General features: G+C 38.6%; 1 protein-coding gene across 1 annotated transcript; it reads left to right on the top strand.

The window, feature by feature from the left end:
- Window positions 1-54: 54 nt before the first annotated feature.
- LOC106805776 (AP-4 complex subunit mu-like) lies at window positions 55-17627 on the top strand. The gene is made up of 10 exons (XM_014807497.1): window positions 55-205; window positions 2662-2845; window positions 4097-4295; window positions 4538-4675; window positions 5422-5545; window positions 14931-15028; window positions 15711-15802; window positions 16100-16198; window positions 16496-16613; window positions 16920-17627. The coding sequence occupies exons 1-10, from the start codon at window positions 148-150 to the stop codon at window positions 17112-17114; spliced, it is 1305 nt and encodes a 434-aa protein (XP_014662983.1). The 5' UTR covers window positions 55-147; the 3' UTR covers window positions 17115-17627.
- The last annotated feature ends 2118 nt before the right edge of the window (window positions 17628-19745 follow it).

The following is a 19745-nucleotide window of genomic DNA, read 5'->3' as shown; positions in this document are numbered from 1 at the left end:
ATACTTAATAATAATATGTGTTATATAACCAAGAGGTGTCGCTGTTGTGACCGATCAAGATGGCAGCCCCCACCTAATGCAGCATTTATGTATTGATCATTGGCATGTATACAATTATACGAGTGAATTGAGAATGAAAAAGCAATTATGTTACAATACCTGTGCATACTTAACGGCAGGGGAGAGCTATTACTTTTAAAACACTGTAAGTTGCAATTAGAAATGCCACAATATGGGTTGTCTTCCACTGCCTGGCACTGCCACTGGCACTGGAACTGGAAGGTCCAGTTCCAGCGCTGCAGTGCAGGCAGGAGCAGGAGGCTGCAGGCATGGCATACATTCCTGGTTCCACCTTTCAGCAAGCATTAATTATCATTCAGCTATTTAGTCTGCTCCGGCGTTTTCGTCGAAAATACCAGATTTTCACCGCTTATTATCTCCACAGTGGCTACGGGTACGGTAGCCGTCGGTCGTTGAAGCCCCTTTTTGGCGTTAGGGTTAGGGTTAGGGTTCTAGCTTATCTAAACTCTCAAATCGTGAATTTATTTCCCAAGGCGTTATTTCGAAATCTGGCGCCACCGCCGCCATCTTTGTCTCGTTAAGTATGAAAGCGAATGGACTCCCGTACCCGTAGCCTCGAGACATTAAGATACGGCTACCGTACCCGTAGCCACTGCCTATTATCTCAGCGTAGAGGCATCGTAGGGACATGCGGTTTGTTTTATATTAACAAGGTAGGACAGCTGATCAATAATACTGGGAAAGTTTATTAATTCGACTAATACTGCTACATGGTTTCAGCATTTCACCGTTGTACGCTCTCCTTCTTTTATATACGATCTTGATGATACGTACGTGTACATTACTCATACTTCGACATGGCTGAGACGAGTACACACTAGCTGTTTCCACCCCAATGACACTGGCAATGGCACCAAAGAGGATGGTTTGGTGTAGCTTTATGATTAATCATACAGTCAGTAATCATTATGAACAATGTCAATTAATGTGAGTGATAATCAGTGCCAAGTGCCACTGGCGCTGAGAGGGTCCCCAAGTTACTGCCGGAACGTACCCTGGTACCAGAGCATATAAATCAACGTGATTTATATGCTCTGCTGGTACTATCTAATATGCCGGACCGTACCTCGCCTACTCCACTAACGAGTCTAGGGAGTCGCCTACGCCTACTCCCTAACCTTAACCCTAACCCTAACCATATCAGATAGTTACCAGGGTACGTTCCGGGTGTACCCTGGGGGACATAGACCCTATGAGCACCACTGGCAATGACAGAGCTCTACACGTTAACATGTTACATGTAAAGTCAACATGTTACCAACCACAAGCTGGCCGCAGGCCACCGAGGCAGGGGAAGCACGGGGGGAGGGGGAGAATTTTTTTCAAATTTGCCACTCGGAGATGCAATTTAGAGACATTTCTCAAAAATAAAATGTTGATAAAATTTTTGGTAGGGCATTTGAAAAATGACGGCCGTATTCCGGAACACCAGGAATACGGCCTATATCCGCCCCTGAGTAAAACATACAAGGTGTGCTTGAAATAGCTGGTCCCCTAGTCACAAGAGGTGACAGAACAGAAACATTTATAGATGGGTGCAGTGATGTTATATCTTGCTCAAAACAAAATATAACAATGAAATGGATATATATATAAATTAAATAGTTCTAGCTGAAATATTATAATTCCAGCTCTGTTTAGTATAAGCCTGGAATAGAGAATGATAGTAAAACTAACTGCTAATAATTCATGTCTATACAAATGGCAGTGGCAGCATTGAAATAATAAATAGACTATTTAGTATGTAGGGTTCTCCATATCCCCTTATCATAGAGCTCTGTTATGTTGTATGACCCCCTTATTGCCGCAGAAAGACTTCCAGCATCCCTCACCTGTTTCCATAACAAATGGTGCTTCATTCCACATATCTTTGCCAAGCGGAGAGTAGGAAGAAACAGAGAAAAAGAATGAGAGGCAATATAAGTTTGAAGAACACAGTAAGACAAGAATAATGCAGGAGTCATGGAACGAAGAGAGCTTTTAATTAATCATAAACCATAAAGAGGCTAATGATGTGAAACCGGTGAACCTCTGCATTTTCGGACAGTGAAAACGTCAATAGCCCTATCAAGGATAAATTGGAAAAGCTAATTTAGTTTTTGACAAGTGAACTGAAATTTTCGTTGGCTAGTATTTCTACCTTGAGGTTACCTGCATTTTAGCACTGCTTACAAGTGATAAGAAATATGTTTGGCACTTGATGGCATACCTTTAGCTGACTCCTAAATATGCAATATATATTCATCACACATTCCAAGATCCCAGTTAGGGTAGGTAATCTTCTCGGGCTATAAAAAGCTGCTCTGAACATTAGGGTCTATGAATCCCCCGTGGCTCAGATAACCATGTAAATTGTGGGGCCCATCTCCAGGAATGGGTGAGAAATGAACCACAGACGATGTAAAACTCTAGCAGCGACCACTCTCTGTCACCTTAGGAAGTTAGGATAATTAATGATCAAGGTCTAATATATAATTGAATGAGCTGAATACAACTAGTTAGTTGGGAGTGTGTGAACAGGTGCTAAGAACATCCTGATCATAATGATTAATGTTGACTTTTGATATCTCCCAATTGCAGATAGAGGAGCTGTCCCTGTGAAAGTCACAGAAACATTTTTTGAACATCTGCATACAGGATCAGGAGCCCCTCGATTTGAGAAAGATGGAAACGTTTATCAATATGTTAAGAAAGGCGATTTATATTTTGCCTGCTCCGTGGAGAAAGATGTCTCACCTTTTCTCATCACAGAATTTTTACAAAGGTGAGGATTCTGTAAAACACGTAATGATGATTCATTGAGAGTAGTGTTGTCAATCGGTTGTAATTTCGTAATCGATCATCGGTTGGACCCAAGTAACCGATGATCGGTTACAATCGGTTGCTCGGGGTGTTTAATGCCTGCGTGTGCGTAACGTCGTGTGCATGTACGTGTGTGCATGTATGTGCTTGTTTAGCCCTGTTTACTGTTTGTTTTGCACTGTTTACTACTGTGTGTATAATACATGTATGTTAATAAAGGATAACTTGTATAGTAGCGATGATATCTCTGATTCTCATCACTTTTCTAAGTTTTCTTGTTCAAGTTTAATTAAAAAAATAAATTGAAAATTTTTCTTTAAACTTTTTTTAATGAAATTGATTATGGATTTTGATAACCAAGCGCTTGGTTCGAGCCACTGTTCAACCGATGATCGAGTATAATCGATGATCGTGACATCACTAAGCGCTTGGTTCGAGCCACTGTTCAACCGATGATCGAGTATAATCGATGATCGTGACATCACTAATTGAGAGTATCGGTAAAATTATGAGGGATTTTCAACACCTAATGTTACATTTGAGGGTGAAATAAATCCTTTGTAAACTTCTGTCTAAAACCCTGTTTATGTACATGTGTCTTTATCGGGAAGGCCAATCATCAGGGTAACCACAGAAGTCAATAAATTTGTCGATAGCTATCATGAACCTATGTATTTATGTATACATATTATCAGGAGTAAGATAATATAGGATATCCTATATTATCTTACTCCTGATATTATCATGGTACAATGTATATATATATATGTATACATATTATCATGATACATTGTATATGTATTTATGTATACATATTATCATGGTACAATGTATATATATATATATATATATGTATACATATTATCATGATACAGTGTATATACATATGCATACATATTATCATGGTACAATGTATATATATACGATTATGGTGCTATATAGAGATATTCTCAAGCACTTGGTCTTATTTAGAGTACACTCAACTTCAGTCAAAGTCCCTCGACCCTAAAAAACGAATTTGATGTTTACAGCGTTTATACTAACAGGATCAATTCGGCTGACATTGAGACTCATTAAGATTTCTGTAGGTAAATTAGACCTTTTGAAAGCAACTGCTCTAAAGCTGTGAATTTTATGCAAAGGTCACACTAAGCAGGTCAATTACTGAAACATGATCGGCAGTTAGCAAACCGACACTCTTTTACCTGTGCAGGTTGTTCTATCTGTGCAAAGACTTTTGTGGTGATGTCAGCGAAGGAGCACTGCTGAAGAACTTTGTTCTTATTCATGAGATGCTGGATGAAGTTGTAGATGGTGGCATCATACAGCAGACAGCTACAGAGAAGATACGTCCTTTTATCTACAGCGAGCCAGCACCAATCTATAAGGATTGTGTAGCACAGACTGGGCTGGTAACTTTATATTACATGTTTGGGTTTTCATCCAAACTCTATTGTGCAGCAGTTGTTTTGTAAATATAATTATGTTCTAAACATAATAACCAGTTCGTCGATTGTCAAAGTTTCAAGGTGAGAAAAGGCAAAAATATTTTCCTATTTTTATGATTTCCTATTATTTACTTGTGATTTTTTGTTTTTGTAACTACTAGTACGAAATACACATTTCCATCTCCCTTTTTTGTTTCGTCGCGTAGTTTGGCGTAGAGAGAAGGATCGCACCAGGAAGTGCAGCCAACAAGCCTGTGATTCCATCTCAAGCTGATCTTGAACTGAGACGCAATGAGGTGTTCATTGATGTGGTTGAGAAAATGACAGCCTTATTTGGGAGTGATGTGAGTACTGGTAATGTTAGGTTTAGTACCTCAGGCTATATGTGTTAGCTATTTAGGAAGTTTTATTTCTTACAGACCTCTTCTTTCAGCAATAAATCATTCTTACACAGACATGAAAAGTAAATATTGTATGATAGTTAATGTAGTATTGTTCAAGAAAAGGGATACATCAAGCCAAATGTTAACCTAATTAGTGAAAAGGTCAATAAAATCACAACAAAATCATTTAATTACAATCTTTGTTGTTACATACTCTAAGCATTTTGTGTTGTTGTGCCAAATTGTATAATTATGGCATCTGAGATCATTAGTAAATCAGTGTAGTTTAGCTGTTTATACTCCATCAGGGTTCTACCCAGGCCTTCAACACAATGTTGGGTCTGACATTGCTTTAAAGTTGAATCTAACATACTATATGCCATAAATCTCCTGATCTTTTGTCAAAATAACTTGCCCTAATTTTCAGCTGTGTTTACCTTTGAGAATCCAAATACCACCCATGCTGTGTGTTCACAGCTCGATGTATATGTCTGTGAACTGATCAAGTTCACCGCTGTACAGTGGGGCTGATTATGACACACGTGCGTAATTGACTCCAATTAGCAATCAGGGATGAATAGCCCGACGTGCTACCTGAAATTCCAGGGGAAACCCGTGCTGCATCATCACACTACTGGTTTAAATCTGCAATTGTTAACACCGGATAAACCTTGATGTTCAGTTGTTCACGAATTGCATCGTTATAGGGGAACGTGCTGCGATCTGAGGTCAGTGGACAGATCCAGCTGAAGAGCTTTCTTGCCGGCTCGTGTGTCATCCAGATGGCACTCAGTGACAACATAGTCATCGGCAACGACCGACATGCGCCAGGTGTGTAACCCACGGCGACGAGGCAACAATTAGATGTTTCAATCCATGGTCCTCAATTAGATCAATTTGGTGTAAGATTAATTAGATCAATTAGATGTTGCACTCAAGAGGCCCTGTGCAAGTGTACCCTTAGACTTTGTCTGAATAATGCCAAGGCATTACATTCGCTTATACAGTGTACTGGCAATATGCGGTTGAGGGTAACCTTATACGATCACACATGAGCGAGACGGAGAGAGAGAGAGAGAGAGAGAGAGAGAGAGAGAGAGAGAAGCAGAGAGGAGAATGAGATCGAGAGAAGAGAGAGAAAAAAGAGCAGCAGAGAAGAGAGATGAGAGAATGAGAGAAGAGAAGAGAGAAGAGAAGATGAGAGGATAGATAGAGAGAGAGGAGGAGGAAGAGATAGAGATGAGATAGAAGAGAGAGAAGAGAGAGCGAGAGAGAGGGAGAGAGAGCGACGAGAGAGGAAGAGAGAAGTGGAGAGAGAGAGAGAGATAGCAGGGGCGGCGAGAAATGCGACGAAGCAGAGGCATGAGAGAGAAAGCTGAGAGAGAAGATGGATGAGGGAGAGAATATGAAGAGCGAGAGAGAAAGCGAGAGAGACGGAGAGAAGAAGAGAAGAAGAGAGATAAGAAGAGAGGAGGGAGAGAAGAGAAGAGAGAAGAGAGAGAGAGAGAGAGCAGAGAGAGAAGAGAAAGAGGATGCAGAAGAGGGGAAGAGATGAGAGAGAGAGAGAGCAAGAGAGAGAGAGAGAGAGAGAGACGAGAGAGAGGAGAAGCGAAGACGAAGAGAGAAGGAGAGAGAGAGAGTTGGAGAGAGAGAGAGAGAGCGAGAGAGATGAAGAGAGAGAAAGAGAGAGAGAGCGAGAGAGAGGAGAGAGATAGCGAGAGAGAGATAGACGATAGAGAGAATGAGGCGAGCAGAGAGAGAAGAGAGAGAGAGGGAGAGAGGACAGAGACAGGAAAGTGAGGAGAGAGAGAGGAAGCACGAGACGAGAGAAGAAATCTCACAACATCACAACAATACTTGAATTACACACGTGTTGCTTTTAGGCATTCAATGCAGCAAAAATAACTTTTCTTCATAAAAATATGTCTCATAAGGCTTATGGCATCAGCCACGTGACAGAGCTGTAAATTCATGATGTGTAAGAGAGAGCAGATTTCAGGAAACAACCACCTTATCACCTGTCCCTCTCAGCGGCGAGTGGAAGAGTCATACCTTGCACACAGTTCTGCAAAAATAATCCTCTAAATAACCGTGTTTAACAGAATTTAACTTTGTCATACCATTCCCTGTAGTGCTTGTAATTTTCCATCAACTAGACATTGGTGGATTCATAAATTCTTATTGATTTGAGGATGCAATTGGGCTATTCTAAACTACATGCAGCATCCTATTTTAACAGCATCGTTCTAAAAGTCCAATTCTTTGTTCACATGAAATTGACGTACGCACGAATTTCCACGGTAAAATTTATGTAAAAAAAAAATCGCCGTTTTTTTTCATAAAAGTAAGACTAACGTTACTAAAATATACCTCAAGCCTCACTCTGAAAAATTTGTTACTTGGTTAAATTTGCAAAAATCTAGAACGATTGTGGTAATTATCATTGTCTAACACTACCCCCAGTTATCTGTCATATACTGGCGCTCTCTTGTTTCACGCGGCAAATTAGGCATAATAAGATAAGGTATATAAGCATGGAAAAGTATAACAGAAACACTATATTTATTTCATACATTTATTTCGTACATTAAGCACACAAATATACTACTTGAAGGTACTAGATAAATTCGTGGACGTAATCACTTTAAATAGTTCTATCTTATAAATGCAAAATTTTATAACTAATGGTCCAACCCTGTTCATCGACTTGCTCTTAGTTTTCAGTGTTGACCCTAGCCAGATTGGGGAGAAGTAAGGACATCATCGTTGCCGTTTGGTCATGTTACAGACCGTGTGAGGACTATGAATGTCAAAGTACCCAAATTTTATCCTACTGGATCCAATGGTTCTAATCAGTGTCATGATGCTCATCTAATTCAACTCCTATACACTCTACTCTGATTCCTCTTTGCATACTTCTGAAATGCTTCTACATACTTATCTGTATTCATTTTGCTTACTATAATTGTTCGCATAACGCTTTACTTTACAAATTACAAATGATGAAATTAAATATGCACATAAGAGTTGATTGTAGCCACAAGTATCCCAGTTTTCCCATTACATGAGCTTATTCTAGTGAATGTTTCATAGGGACATGAGGACATTATTGAAGACTTCGCTGTGATATTCCTACAAGAACTAAAGCAGGAACATCTCATCTAACTATACCTGTTCCGTAAGGAGACTCAGGGTATTCATCATTTACGTGTAAAATATTGTAGCATAAAATATCCATAATACAGTTGGAAAATAGTAACAATGATAATTCTGTAAAGATTCGATCATTCATGAGATCGGTGAGACTATCGAAAACACAAAATTTAATATCAACTGCTAATAAATAATACATGTGTAATTAGCTGTTGTTAAAATCTTGATATTAAAATTTAACTATCTCTAACTCCAAGTACTCCCATAATGATACACGACATAAAATGTTCAATGTGATTTGTGATTGGGTATGGTTTGGGTCGTTTACAGAAGTCGCATCAGTTTGGGCTATCCGGCAAAACTGCAGAAATTCCAGCCCAAGAGAAGCAAATGTGGAAAGTGAACAGCAGGAGAGAGGAAACGATTCACAATACGCATACAATAAAGGTACCCGGCTTTGTATTCTTCAAGTCGAGTTTAAATAAAAGCCATTCTTGTATAAGTTTTGATGCCAATGGATGAAGGCTAGTTTAATCACACTCAGATTAAATAGAGGTTGTCCTTAATAGTACCACGTGCCACCAAAACGGCTTTTTGATCCACTAATCATCGTACCCGCCATTTGGACCGTTTCCAGCCCAATAATGTGCCCTCATTACACCAGACATGAGTTTAATCGACTTGTCTTTACTGTTATATATCCAAAATCACCAATACGCTAACAAATTCCAACAACATATTTCCATTTGAGCGTCCTGACAACACGCACGAAGCGCTCAGCGCATGAGAGCGGGCCCACCGTGCTGACGTTTGAGTCCACTACGTCCTACAGCTGATTGCGCACGTCTGGTGCTCAGGCTCTTCGCAACTGCTCTTCACGCCATAATCTGTCGTTAACGTAACGCTCAGCGATGCCTACACCTTCAGAGTCTGATGGCTGATACCGTGGGCCTGTATACCTTGTGTATTATCTCCCACCTCTTTGTTGATGTCCCCCAGAAGATGTCCACTGGAAGTCACTAGTGGGTAAGAAATTAGTGTGATTCACTTAACATGTGACTGGCCCATCGGTCCTAACCGAATGTAGAGAAGTCAACCATCGATACAATTAATTCATACTTTGCTACTCTAGTTATGCAATTATATCAATAGATGTAATTAATGTCCTCCACGAATTTCATTGAGCAGCGAATCTGAAGACTGCTCGGATCAGTGACATCGCTGAAGGGAAGGTATGGGTTGTAAGGAGGGTGGTGAAATTGTGATATAGAAACAATGGGTAGGAACTTCATGGCATACATATTTGTAATATTATCTTGGTTTGTACGTCCATTCTTACAAGGTATTGACCCTCTATGTCACTTGCTAGAATGCCATCTAACTCCAGTTGGGCATATTAAATGGCCTTAAACGTGAAGGCATATATTTATATGTACATTACCACTCTTTATTAAAACCATTATGCAAAATGTACTCGTGCCCTATGACTTATGAGTTTTATTCAATCCTAGATGGTGTCCATACATTGCATTGCTAATATGTAGATTAATGAACCACAGACATGGCCGTCTAACAATTTTTGGTAATTTAAACTTATACACTACACCGGACTGTTTTCTAACAAAATGCAATGATTTATTTTGGACCATGAAACTGACATGTCTGAAACACGCATGTGATAAAATACGGTAAATTAGATGGATTTCATAAAATAGCAAACTCACTGCAAAGTTTCTTAGCATCTAGGACACGTAAAAAACCGTTATATGCCAAGGAAAGTAAATACCTCGACATGACATCTCATATTCAAGTAATTCACTACTTGAAATCGAGCGATTATAAATGGTCTCGATTAAGACTTTCATTCCAGTAAAAAGCACGACAGAAAACTAATATGTGGACAAAACAACTGATAACGTAGAAATAATGTCGTGAAGAAAGTACATAGACATAGTATTCTCAATGCTCCGCCAGACGCGACGCGTGTGCGTAAAGTTTTAACTCAGGTTAAGTCCATTTACTTACAAATACAAGCAATTACAACCAGACCAATCTAACTAATTTAAACTCTACTTACCGGCTGCCTAATGGATTTCTCGCACAAGCACACGAAAAACTGAATCCCGCGACAGCAAAACATTTTCGACGATGTATCCTCAATAAACACAATGAAATGCCGTGAAATGTACTTACCAATCGACTGCGCATTTATTCTGAACATATTCCACACAACAACACACCTCCTGCACACCACACCAAAACACACACTCTCAAACCAGCATTAAAAAAGCTTCAAAACTACAGTCAGAAAGCACAATGACACACAGAATAACATGATAATAGATCTGCAAAAATATAAAGGCAATGACAGCTAATGTTCAACACTTGGGTCAATTAGAAGAACGTGAATGACCTTTAAAAATTGGTAAGCGTTCATTAGACGAAAAATGGATCAAAGCCTATTGCCCTGTTTATACAAAGAAATTTCGACGTGATTTGTTTCAGGTTAGTTTGAGCGAAAATAAATGTTTCAGATCGGGGAAGTCTGAAATCTTGGTGAAGAGATTGGTGCTACGGCCATAAATGATACCACTTTTGGGTTATTTCGATTACGTGCAAATAAAAGCCAATACAAATATTCCATTCAAATACTGTAACAAGATCAAAAACACAATATTACACGATGTCATAGTGTCAGATCAACCCAATGGGTTAAACACCTGTACCCTTTCCAAAATTGCTGAATTTGGTTGATGGGGTAAATTCGGCTGAAAAGAGCTGAATTTCAAATTTCCAGCTCCCCAGACAAACGGTTTTCGCGGCTACGGCAAACGCCCTTTTTGCGATTTTGGCCAAAATGGACCACCCTGTCAATTTTTCAAATGGTCATATCCTGTTAACACTAGTTGCCAAATTGGTTGATATGGGTCTTGGAAAGCATAATTGCATAAGGCCAACCAAATGTCTTATTGTTATATAGGCAGCCAGTATAAAGTTTGATGACTTACCTTGGAATTTGAACCCTGTATTCACCTAACCTTGAGATCGAACTCATTGAAAATTAATACCTCAACATGTTCTAACATAATATACAAAAATTAGAAGATAAATATTTTTGTTCTTTCCAATCTTCTCAAATGCATAGTAGTGCAAAAGGCCTACGCATATGGGCAATGCGGTAATCGTATGGCACAAATGTATACCATTTCAATCTATTTCGGTATCAAGTTAATCCCAAAACATTGCTTGCGTAGCATAACCGATTGAGATGCACAGGTGGCAATAATCATTCTATGACTATCATTAATGAAAAATCATATATTACCAGTTTCAAATATCAATAATTCAGGATCATTCAATGATCAAGTCGATGCACACTGAAATCCTCGCAGTGCATCGATTTCCTGAATAAATAACTTTCGGAAGAGATAAGTAAAGATTGGGTGGATTGTACACAGAAATATCATCTTCTGAACCCATCATTGACCTGTTCCAAAGGCCATTTGAATGCTGGTAGGCCATTAGGTGCAAAAATGATGTTAACACCAAACTCCTCCGAAATTTCCATCAACCATCAATCCACGGAAAGCCGCATAAGACAGCAGATCAATTTGTTCCTGTATTTCTGAATTGCACAGATGGTCGTGTTCAGTCTGCGTCATGAAACTGTCTGAAAACATGTACTAAACCGCAGGTCCAGCTTGGTTACTGCAAACTTTACACATGTACAATAGAGTGAACTGACAAATCGTGGTATTGCAGTGTCTCTTTGATAGTTTTCAACCATATCAAACCTCGCCTTTAACCTGAAGCCTGATGAGTTACACCTCGTTTGTCAGGTTCACATGAAAAACGTGATACCTGAGGATAGTCTTGTCACGCATAAATCCATAATTCGTCGCGCGTCAGAACGGTCAATTATATGGCGCTGGCAGGCCTAGCCTGGGTGACTAGTCCTACTGACAGTCCCTCATATACGTTCACAGCACCTTTGCCTATGTGATGTTGCAAAATTCTGAGACAGTAATAGCATAACTAGAATCCCATAACCATCTGTGCAATCATAAATAAAGAAAACAAAACTTGTCGTTGTCTTTATGACGGCTTCCGTGGATTGGCATGGTGAGAAATTCAGAGAGTTGGTGACTACCACATCAATTAATGCACCCTCATGACCAACAACTATCAAAGGCCATGAAACAGATCAATGCTGCGTTAACATGAAGATGATATTCTGTGTACAATAAATCAACACCCCATAGCTTAACCTCGCCTCTCCAGAAACGTACGTTCATCTCAGGAAAACGATGCTGCCGAGGATTCAGGTGCATCCGATTGATCATTTGATGATCAATGAATACTGATAATGAAAACATGGTAATTATAGATATGATTTTTCATTAAACTGAATAGTCATTTAGTAATGTTGTATTGCACCTTCATCTCAAATCAGTTTATGTACAGCAAGGCCAATGTTTGGTGTAACTGATATCTAAATAGATTGGTATGGATACATATCGTGCCTACATGTACAGCATTGCATAGGAAGTACTAGGCGTTATTGCCACCTACGTATGCCAACTTTGAAAGAAGCTGAAAGCCAACAAAAAATATTATATTCTCCATTTTGTATATATGTAGAAAACATGTTGAAGGTATAATTTTCAATGAAGTTCATCTCATAGGTTAACGTAATCCACAGTGCAAAGTAAAGCGCCAAAAGGTTCATCAACACTTATATACTGCTCTATATAACAAATAATGACAGATTTGGATGCCTATGCAATAGTCATTTCCGACAAGACACCAATTCACCAATCTTGGCCTATGTAGTTACAGAGATACTGACCATGAAAATTGACGGTGCGTCCATTTTGGCAAAATCGCCAAAAAGGGGTGCCGTAGCGCGAAAACCGTTTGTCCGACGGAGCTGAAATTTGGAATTTCATTTTTCAGCCTAAATTACCCATAAACCAAATTTCAGCCAATTTTGAAGGAGGCAGGTGTAAATTCCATTTTTTGGGTGATTTGACACGGAATGACCCGTATGTAAGATTAGGTAGGTAGGTAAATTTAACAAAATCGAAAATCTAGATGGCCATTTCACATTTTGCCAAAAAAGAGCGGTGGCTCGAAGAGGTCAACTGGCGTGCTCTAAAATAGAACGTACAAATCGCCTCCCATAGAGTAAACAACTGTATGCAATTTGAAACATGTGGGTCAAACGGTTCTTGAGTTATCATTGACCGTAGGCAGACACTGAAATGCATAGTGAAATTGGCAAAATCTACCTAATTTGCATAATTTAAAAAAAATATCAAAACCCCTGTGATATGTTTTGGGGCCAGTCCTTATTCATTCACATACCAAAAATTAGCAAAATCCGTTGAACCTGAACTGACTTATGGCAATTTCCGTTTTTGCCAAAAAGTGGACGTGGCTCGAAAGTAGGTAAACTGGCATGCTCCAAAATAGGACGTTCACATCTCTCCCATAGGAGTAACAACTGTATGCAATTTGAAACATGTGGGTCAAATGGTTCCCAAGTTATTGTTGACCGTAGCCAAATGTTGACGGACAGACGGACGGACGTACGACGGACGACACCCCAAGGCAATAGCTCATCTTGACGATGTCAATGTGAACTAATAAGAGAGAAACCTTACCTGTCTCTGTTAACTGGTTTGGATTTCTTCTTGCCTTTGCCTGTTTTTGGTTGTTCCACCCACATCTCCTTTACATTCTCAAGGACCATATTACAGTGTCTGAAATTCAAAACCGCACCGATATAGTCACTCGAATATGGCAGGAATACAAGTGCAAGTTTGCTGTTCTTTTTCTGTTTTATAGCAAAAAAACAGCACAAACTCGCAGTAATTTTTATGCTGGAGTAATCAGTAATATTCCAGCGAATAAGTTAGAACTATTTCATCTACATTTTCATTTTTCAATTTTATTTCAAAAATCACAATTTTAAAGGAGGTATAAGGCTGTCTAATCCACACTGTTGGCAAATTGCAAATGCTAGAACAACTGACACCTGGTGTCCCTTTGAAGTTTATATAACCTCACCACTGAATTCACATTAGATCAACCTCCAATTCGGCGGATGCCACTTGAAATCTTTTACAACTACATTCACAACACATGAAGATGATTTTCAATTGAGATTTATATTACTAACCAGCATTTAAAATTGACAAACAAATATAAATTGGTGATAAGGTTAAGTATTTACAAACAACACAAGGTGTCAGTTAATCTAGCATTTCTCAACAATGTGGATTAGATGGTCATATTCATACTTTATAGGGAAATAGGTTATGTGTATCACAAATCATTAAGCTGATTGGATCACAGTCAACATATAGTGTAACACTAGGTATAAAACTGTCAAATATACCTGTCAAATGCTTTCACTCTTGCAAGCAGCTTCTTGTTATTTCTGCAGTTTATGAGAACTTGTGTATTGTTTTTCACTGACTGAGTAAGGACAGACAGGGGTCCGGTGTTAAATTCCTCTTCCTCCCGTTTTGCGAGTTCTTCAGGAGTAAGTTCTGATTTTGGTTTTTGCAAAACTGCTGCCCTGTAAAATACACAGATTGCACATGTACCATACTACAGACTACACTGAATTGAGGCACTACCACTGCAAGTAGGCCCATCAGATCTGTCCTATATTTTTTTATAATCTGACGCTAATTTAGGGCTCAACAACAGGGGAAAAAATACACGGGGGCGGCGGGCGGTTTCGCCCCCGAAATGCCAAAAAGAGCCCCCGAAAATACGATATCGGGGGCGACCCCAAAAGCAAAAGTCGCCCTGGAAATCGATTGTCCAGGTCGGTCCCGCGCCTTGCCGATCTCGCTCGGCCTCTGCCGCTAGCGGCAGCCGGTTCCACGGCGCGGTAGAATTCCTGGTATAGGGGAGGGAGAGAGAGAGGGAGCACGAGAGAGAGAGGAGAATATTCACACATCACAACTAATACTGGAATACACACGTGGTTGCTTTTAGGCATTTCAATGCACAAAAATAACTGTTTCTTCATAAAAAATTCTCATAGGCTATGGCAGCACCACGTTGGAAGGCTGTAAATTTCATGATTGTGTAAAGAAGGCAGATGCAGGAAACAACTACTTGATCAACCCTCCTCAGGGCGAGGTGAGGAGTCATCCTTGCACACAGTTCTTGGCAGAAAATTAATCTCTCTAAATAGCCGTGTTTACAGAATTTTACTTTGTCAACCATTCCCTGTAGTGCTTGGTAATTTTCACACTAGACATTGTGGTATTCAAAATTTCTTTTGATTTTGAGCAGAATTGCTATTTAAACTAACAAGCAGCATCTATTTTAACAGCATTCGTTCTAAAGTTCCAATTCTTTGTTTCACATGAAATTGACTACGTCACGAATTTTCCACGGTAAAATTTGTAAAAAAAAAAATCCCTTTTTTTTTTTTCATTAAAAGTAAGAACTAACGTTACTAAATATATCCTCAAGCTCTCACCTGATAAAAATGTATTTACGTTGGTTAAATTTGCAAAAATCTAGACGATTTGGTAATTTCTGTTGTCTAACACTATTCCCCCAGTACTGTTCAGATACTGGCGTCTCTCGGTTTTTCACCAGCAAATTAGGGCATATAAAGAAGGTATATAAGCATGAAAAGTAAACAGAAACACTAATTGTATTTTCATACATTTTATTTTGTACATTAACACACAAATATACTACTTGAAGGGTACTAGAAATTCGTGACGTAATCACTTTAAATAGTTTCTATCTTATAATTGCAAAATTTTATAACTAATGGTCCAACCTGTGTCATCTGACTTGTCTTTAGTTTTCAGTGTTGACCTACCAGATTGGGGGAGAAGTAGGACACACGTTGCCATTCAGGTTACAGACCGTTGTGGAGGACTATGATGTTAGCAGGTACTCCAAAATGTTTATCCTACTGGATTCCAATGTGTTCTAATCAGTGTCCATGCATGGCTTTCAATCTAATTCAACTCTATACATCTCTACTCTGATTTCCTTCCTTTGGCATACTTCTGAAATGCTTCTACATACTGTATTCTGTGATTATTTTTGGCTTATCTTAATGTTTCTGCATTACCTTCTACTTTACAAATTACAATGATGAAATTAAATATGCACTATATAGTTGATTGTACCAAAAGTATCCAGTTTTCCCATTACATTGAGCTTATTCTAGTGAATGTTTCATAGGGACATGGAGGTCATATTGAAGCTTCGCTGTGATATTCCAGCAAGAACTAAAGCAGTGAACATCTCTCTAACTATACCTGTTCCGAAGGAGACTTCAGGGTATGTCATCATTTACTGTAAATATGTAGCATATAATATTCCATTAAGTTACAGTTGGAAAATAGTAACAATGTATATTCTGTGAAAGATTCGAGTCATTCATGATGGATTGGTGGGAGGACTAGCGAAACACAAAATTAATATCAAGGGCTAATAAATAATACATGTGTTATTAGCTTTTGTTGATATCTTGATATTAAAATTTAATTATCTCTAACCCTAAGTACTCCATAATTGAGTACACGACTAAAATTTCAATGTTGATTTGTGATTGGGTAGTGGGTGTTGCGTTTACAGGATGTCACATCAGTTGGGCTTATCCGGGCAAACGGCAGAATTCCAGCCCAAAGAGAAGCAAATTTTGTGGAAAGTGAACAGCATGATGGGAGAGACGAGTCACATCGCACAATTTAAGGTACCCGTGCTTTGTATTCTTCAGCGAGTTTAATAACAAGACATTCTTGGTATTAGTTTTGATGCCATGGCATGAAGGCTATTTAATCACACTCAGTATTAAAAGAGGTGTGTCCTTAATAGCACCACTCCAAAAACGGCTGGATCCACTAATCTTCGACCCCATTGGATCCGATTTCCACCAATAAGTGTGCCCTCATACACCAGACAGTGAGTTATTCGACTTGTCTTTACTGTTATATATCCAAATAATATTTGTCATGCTACCAATACCAACAAATGTCCACAAAATATTTCCATTTTGTAGCTGTTCCTGACAACACGCACGAAGGCTCAGCGCATGGAGATCGGGCCCGCCGTGCTGACGTTTGAGGTTTCCAACTACGTGCCGTCACAGCTGAGGGTTGCGCAGGTGCTGGTGCTCAATGGCTCTCACTCCTTCACGCCATATCGCTGGGTGCGTTACGTAACGCTCAGTGATTCCTACACCTTCAGAGTCTGATGCTGATTACCGGTGCCTGTATACGCGTTGTGTTATTATCCCCCACCCCCCAGAAGATGTCCACAAGTTTCAGCTAGTGGGTAAAAATAGTGTGAATTTCACTTAACACCATCTCTACCAATGGGTATAAAGCACCATCAATTTAATTTCATTACTTGCTACTTCTAGTTAGCATTATATCTAATATATGTGAATTAATGTCCTCCTGATATTTGCATTTGACATGGAATTAATCATGGATAGTGGACATCAAGGAAGGTATGTGGTCTTAGGAGGGTGTGTAAATTTGTGATGTATAGAAACATGGGTATGGAACTTTCATGGCATACAGTATTTTGTTAATATTATTTGGTTGTACCTTCTCATTCTTAAAGGTATTGACCTCTCTATGTTCACTTGCTAGATTCCATCTGAACTCCTGTTGGGCATATTATGCCTAACGTGAGAGCATATTATTTATTATGTACATTTTACCACTCTTTTATTAAACCAGTATCAAATGATGTACTTGTGTCTATGACTTATGATGTTTTTATTCAATCCTGATGTGTCCATATTTCATGTCTGCTAATATTTATGATTATATGACGCTACAGACATGGCCGGCTTTACATTTTTGGTAATTAATACTTATGCACTAGGACTGTTTTCTACAAAATGCAAATGATTTATTTGGACTCATGGAATGACTGAACATGTCTGTAAACACGCATTGAGTAAAACGGTAATAATGGATTTCATAAAATAGCAACGTCACTGCAATTTCTTAGCATTAGTGATCACGTAAAAAACCGTTATATGCCAAGTGAAATGTAAATACCTCGTACATACATCTCATGATTCTAAGTATATCATTCTTCTTGAAATCACATTATAAAGGTTCTCGATTAAACTTCATTCCATGTAAAGAAGACTGACAGGAAAACTAATATTGTGGACAAAATCAACTGATAAGCGTGAGATAATTGCGTGACGAAAGTACAAGACATTATATTCTCAAGTGCTTGAGAGCGAGTGTGGTAAAAGTTTTACAGGTTAACCATTTACTTACAAGAATGACAAGCACAATTACACAACAGACTCAACTAACTTATTAAATCTACTTTCCGGCTGCAAGTGGATTTCTGAGAACAAGAATAACTGAATCCCCGCGAAGAAACATTTTCGAGATGTATCTGCAATAAAACAAATTGAAATTTGGGTGAAATGTATAACCACTCGACTGCATTTATTCTGACATATTTATTTTCCCAACATTTTATGCAGCATTTACACAAACTATGTCTAGTATCTGTCTGTGCATTTAAAAAAGCTTCTGTCAGATAAGCACAATGCAACAGAATTAACATGTAAAATATGACTGCATAATTATATGAAAGTGTCAATGACACTATAGTTCACCTTGGGTGTGATAGAAGAGGGAGATGACATTTAAAATTTGGTAAGCGTTTCATTTATGACGGACCAAAATGTGATCAAATGTCCTTATTCCCTGTTTTATACTAATAGAAATTTCACTGATTTGTTTCAGGGTTAGTTTTGATGCGAAAATAAATGTTTCAGATCTGAAAGTCTGAAATCTTGGTGAGAGATGGTGCTACGCCTAAATGATCGCCATTTTGGTTTTCGATTATCGTGCAAATAAAAGCAATAAAATATTCCAGTCAAATTACTGTAACGAAGAATCAAAAACACAATATTACACGTATGGGTCAGTGTCAGATCACCCAATGGGTTACACCTTACCCTTTCCAAATTGGCTGAAATTTGGTTTATGGGGTAATTTCGGCTGAAAAAGCTGAAATTTCAAATTTCAGCTCCCTCAGACAAACGGTTTTCGCGCTACGGCACGCCCTTTTTTGGCGATTTTGGCCAAAATGGACGCACCCGTCAATTTTCAAATGGTCATATCTCTGTAACTACTAGGCCAAATTGGTTGATATTGGTGTCTTTGGAAAGCTAATTGCATAGGCAATCCAAATCTGTCATTATTTGTTATATAGGAGCAGTATAAAGTTTGATGACCTTTTGACCTTGAATTTGACCCTGTGGATCACGTAACCTTGAGATGAACTTCATTGAAAATTATACCTCAACATGTTTTCTACATAATATACAAAAATTAGAGATATAATATTTTTTGTTTGCTTTCCAGCTCTTCTCAAAGTTGGCATAGTAGGTGCAATAACGCCTATTCCTATGCAATGCTGTATATGTAGGCACATATATGTATACCATTTCAATCTATTTCGGATATCAAGTTAATCCCAAACATTGGCTTTGCTGTACATAACCTGATTGAGAATGACAGGTGGCAATAACATTCTAAATGACTATTCAGTTTAATGAAAAATCATTATATTACCATGTTTTCAATTATCAATAATTCATTGATCATCAATGATCAAGTTCGGATGCACACTTGAAATCCTCGCAGCATCGTTTTCTGAGATAAAGTACTTTCTGGAAGAGGATAATGTAAGAGATGGGGTGTTGATTGTACACAGAATATCATCTTCTGTAACCCAGCATTGATCTGTTTCCAATGGCCATTTGAATTGCTTGGTAGGTCCATGAGGGTCAGGAGTAGATAATAGGGAGGAGTGTGACATCAATAAACAAGGGAAATTT

Source organism: Priapulus caudatus, unplaced genomic scaffold (assembly GCF_000485595.1).
Source record: "Priapulus caudatus unplaced genomic scaffold, Priapulus_caudatus-5.0.1 Scaffold126, whole genome shotgun sequence".
Taxonomy (NCBI): Eukaryota; Metazoa; Priapulida; class Priapulimorpha; order Priapulimorphida; family Priapulidae; genus Priapulus; species Priapulus caudatus.
This window is presented reverse-complemented; position numbering and strand designations above follow the sequence as displayed.

Coding starts and splice junctions, on each gene's coding strand:
- LOC106805776 (XM_014807497.1), top strand. CDS start 148: ATGTTACAATACCTGTGCATACTTAACGGCAGGGGAGAGCTATTACTT. Junction 206..2,661: donor GCTATTACTTTTAAAACACT/GTAAGTTGCAAT, acceptor TCCCAATTGCAG/ATAGAGGAGCTGTCCCTGTG. Junction 16,199..16,495: donor GTTCCGAAGGAGACTTCAGG/GTATGTCATCAT, acceptor TTGCGTTTACAG/GATGTCACATCAGTTGGGCT.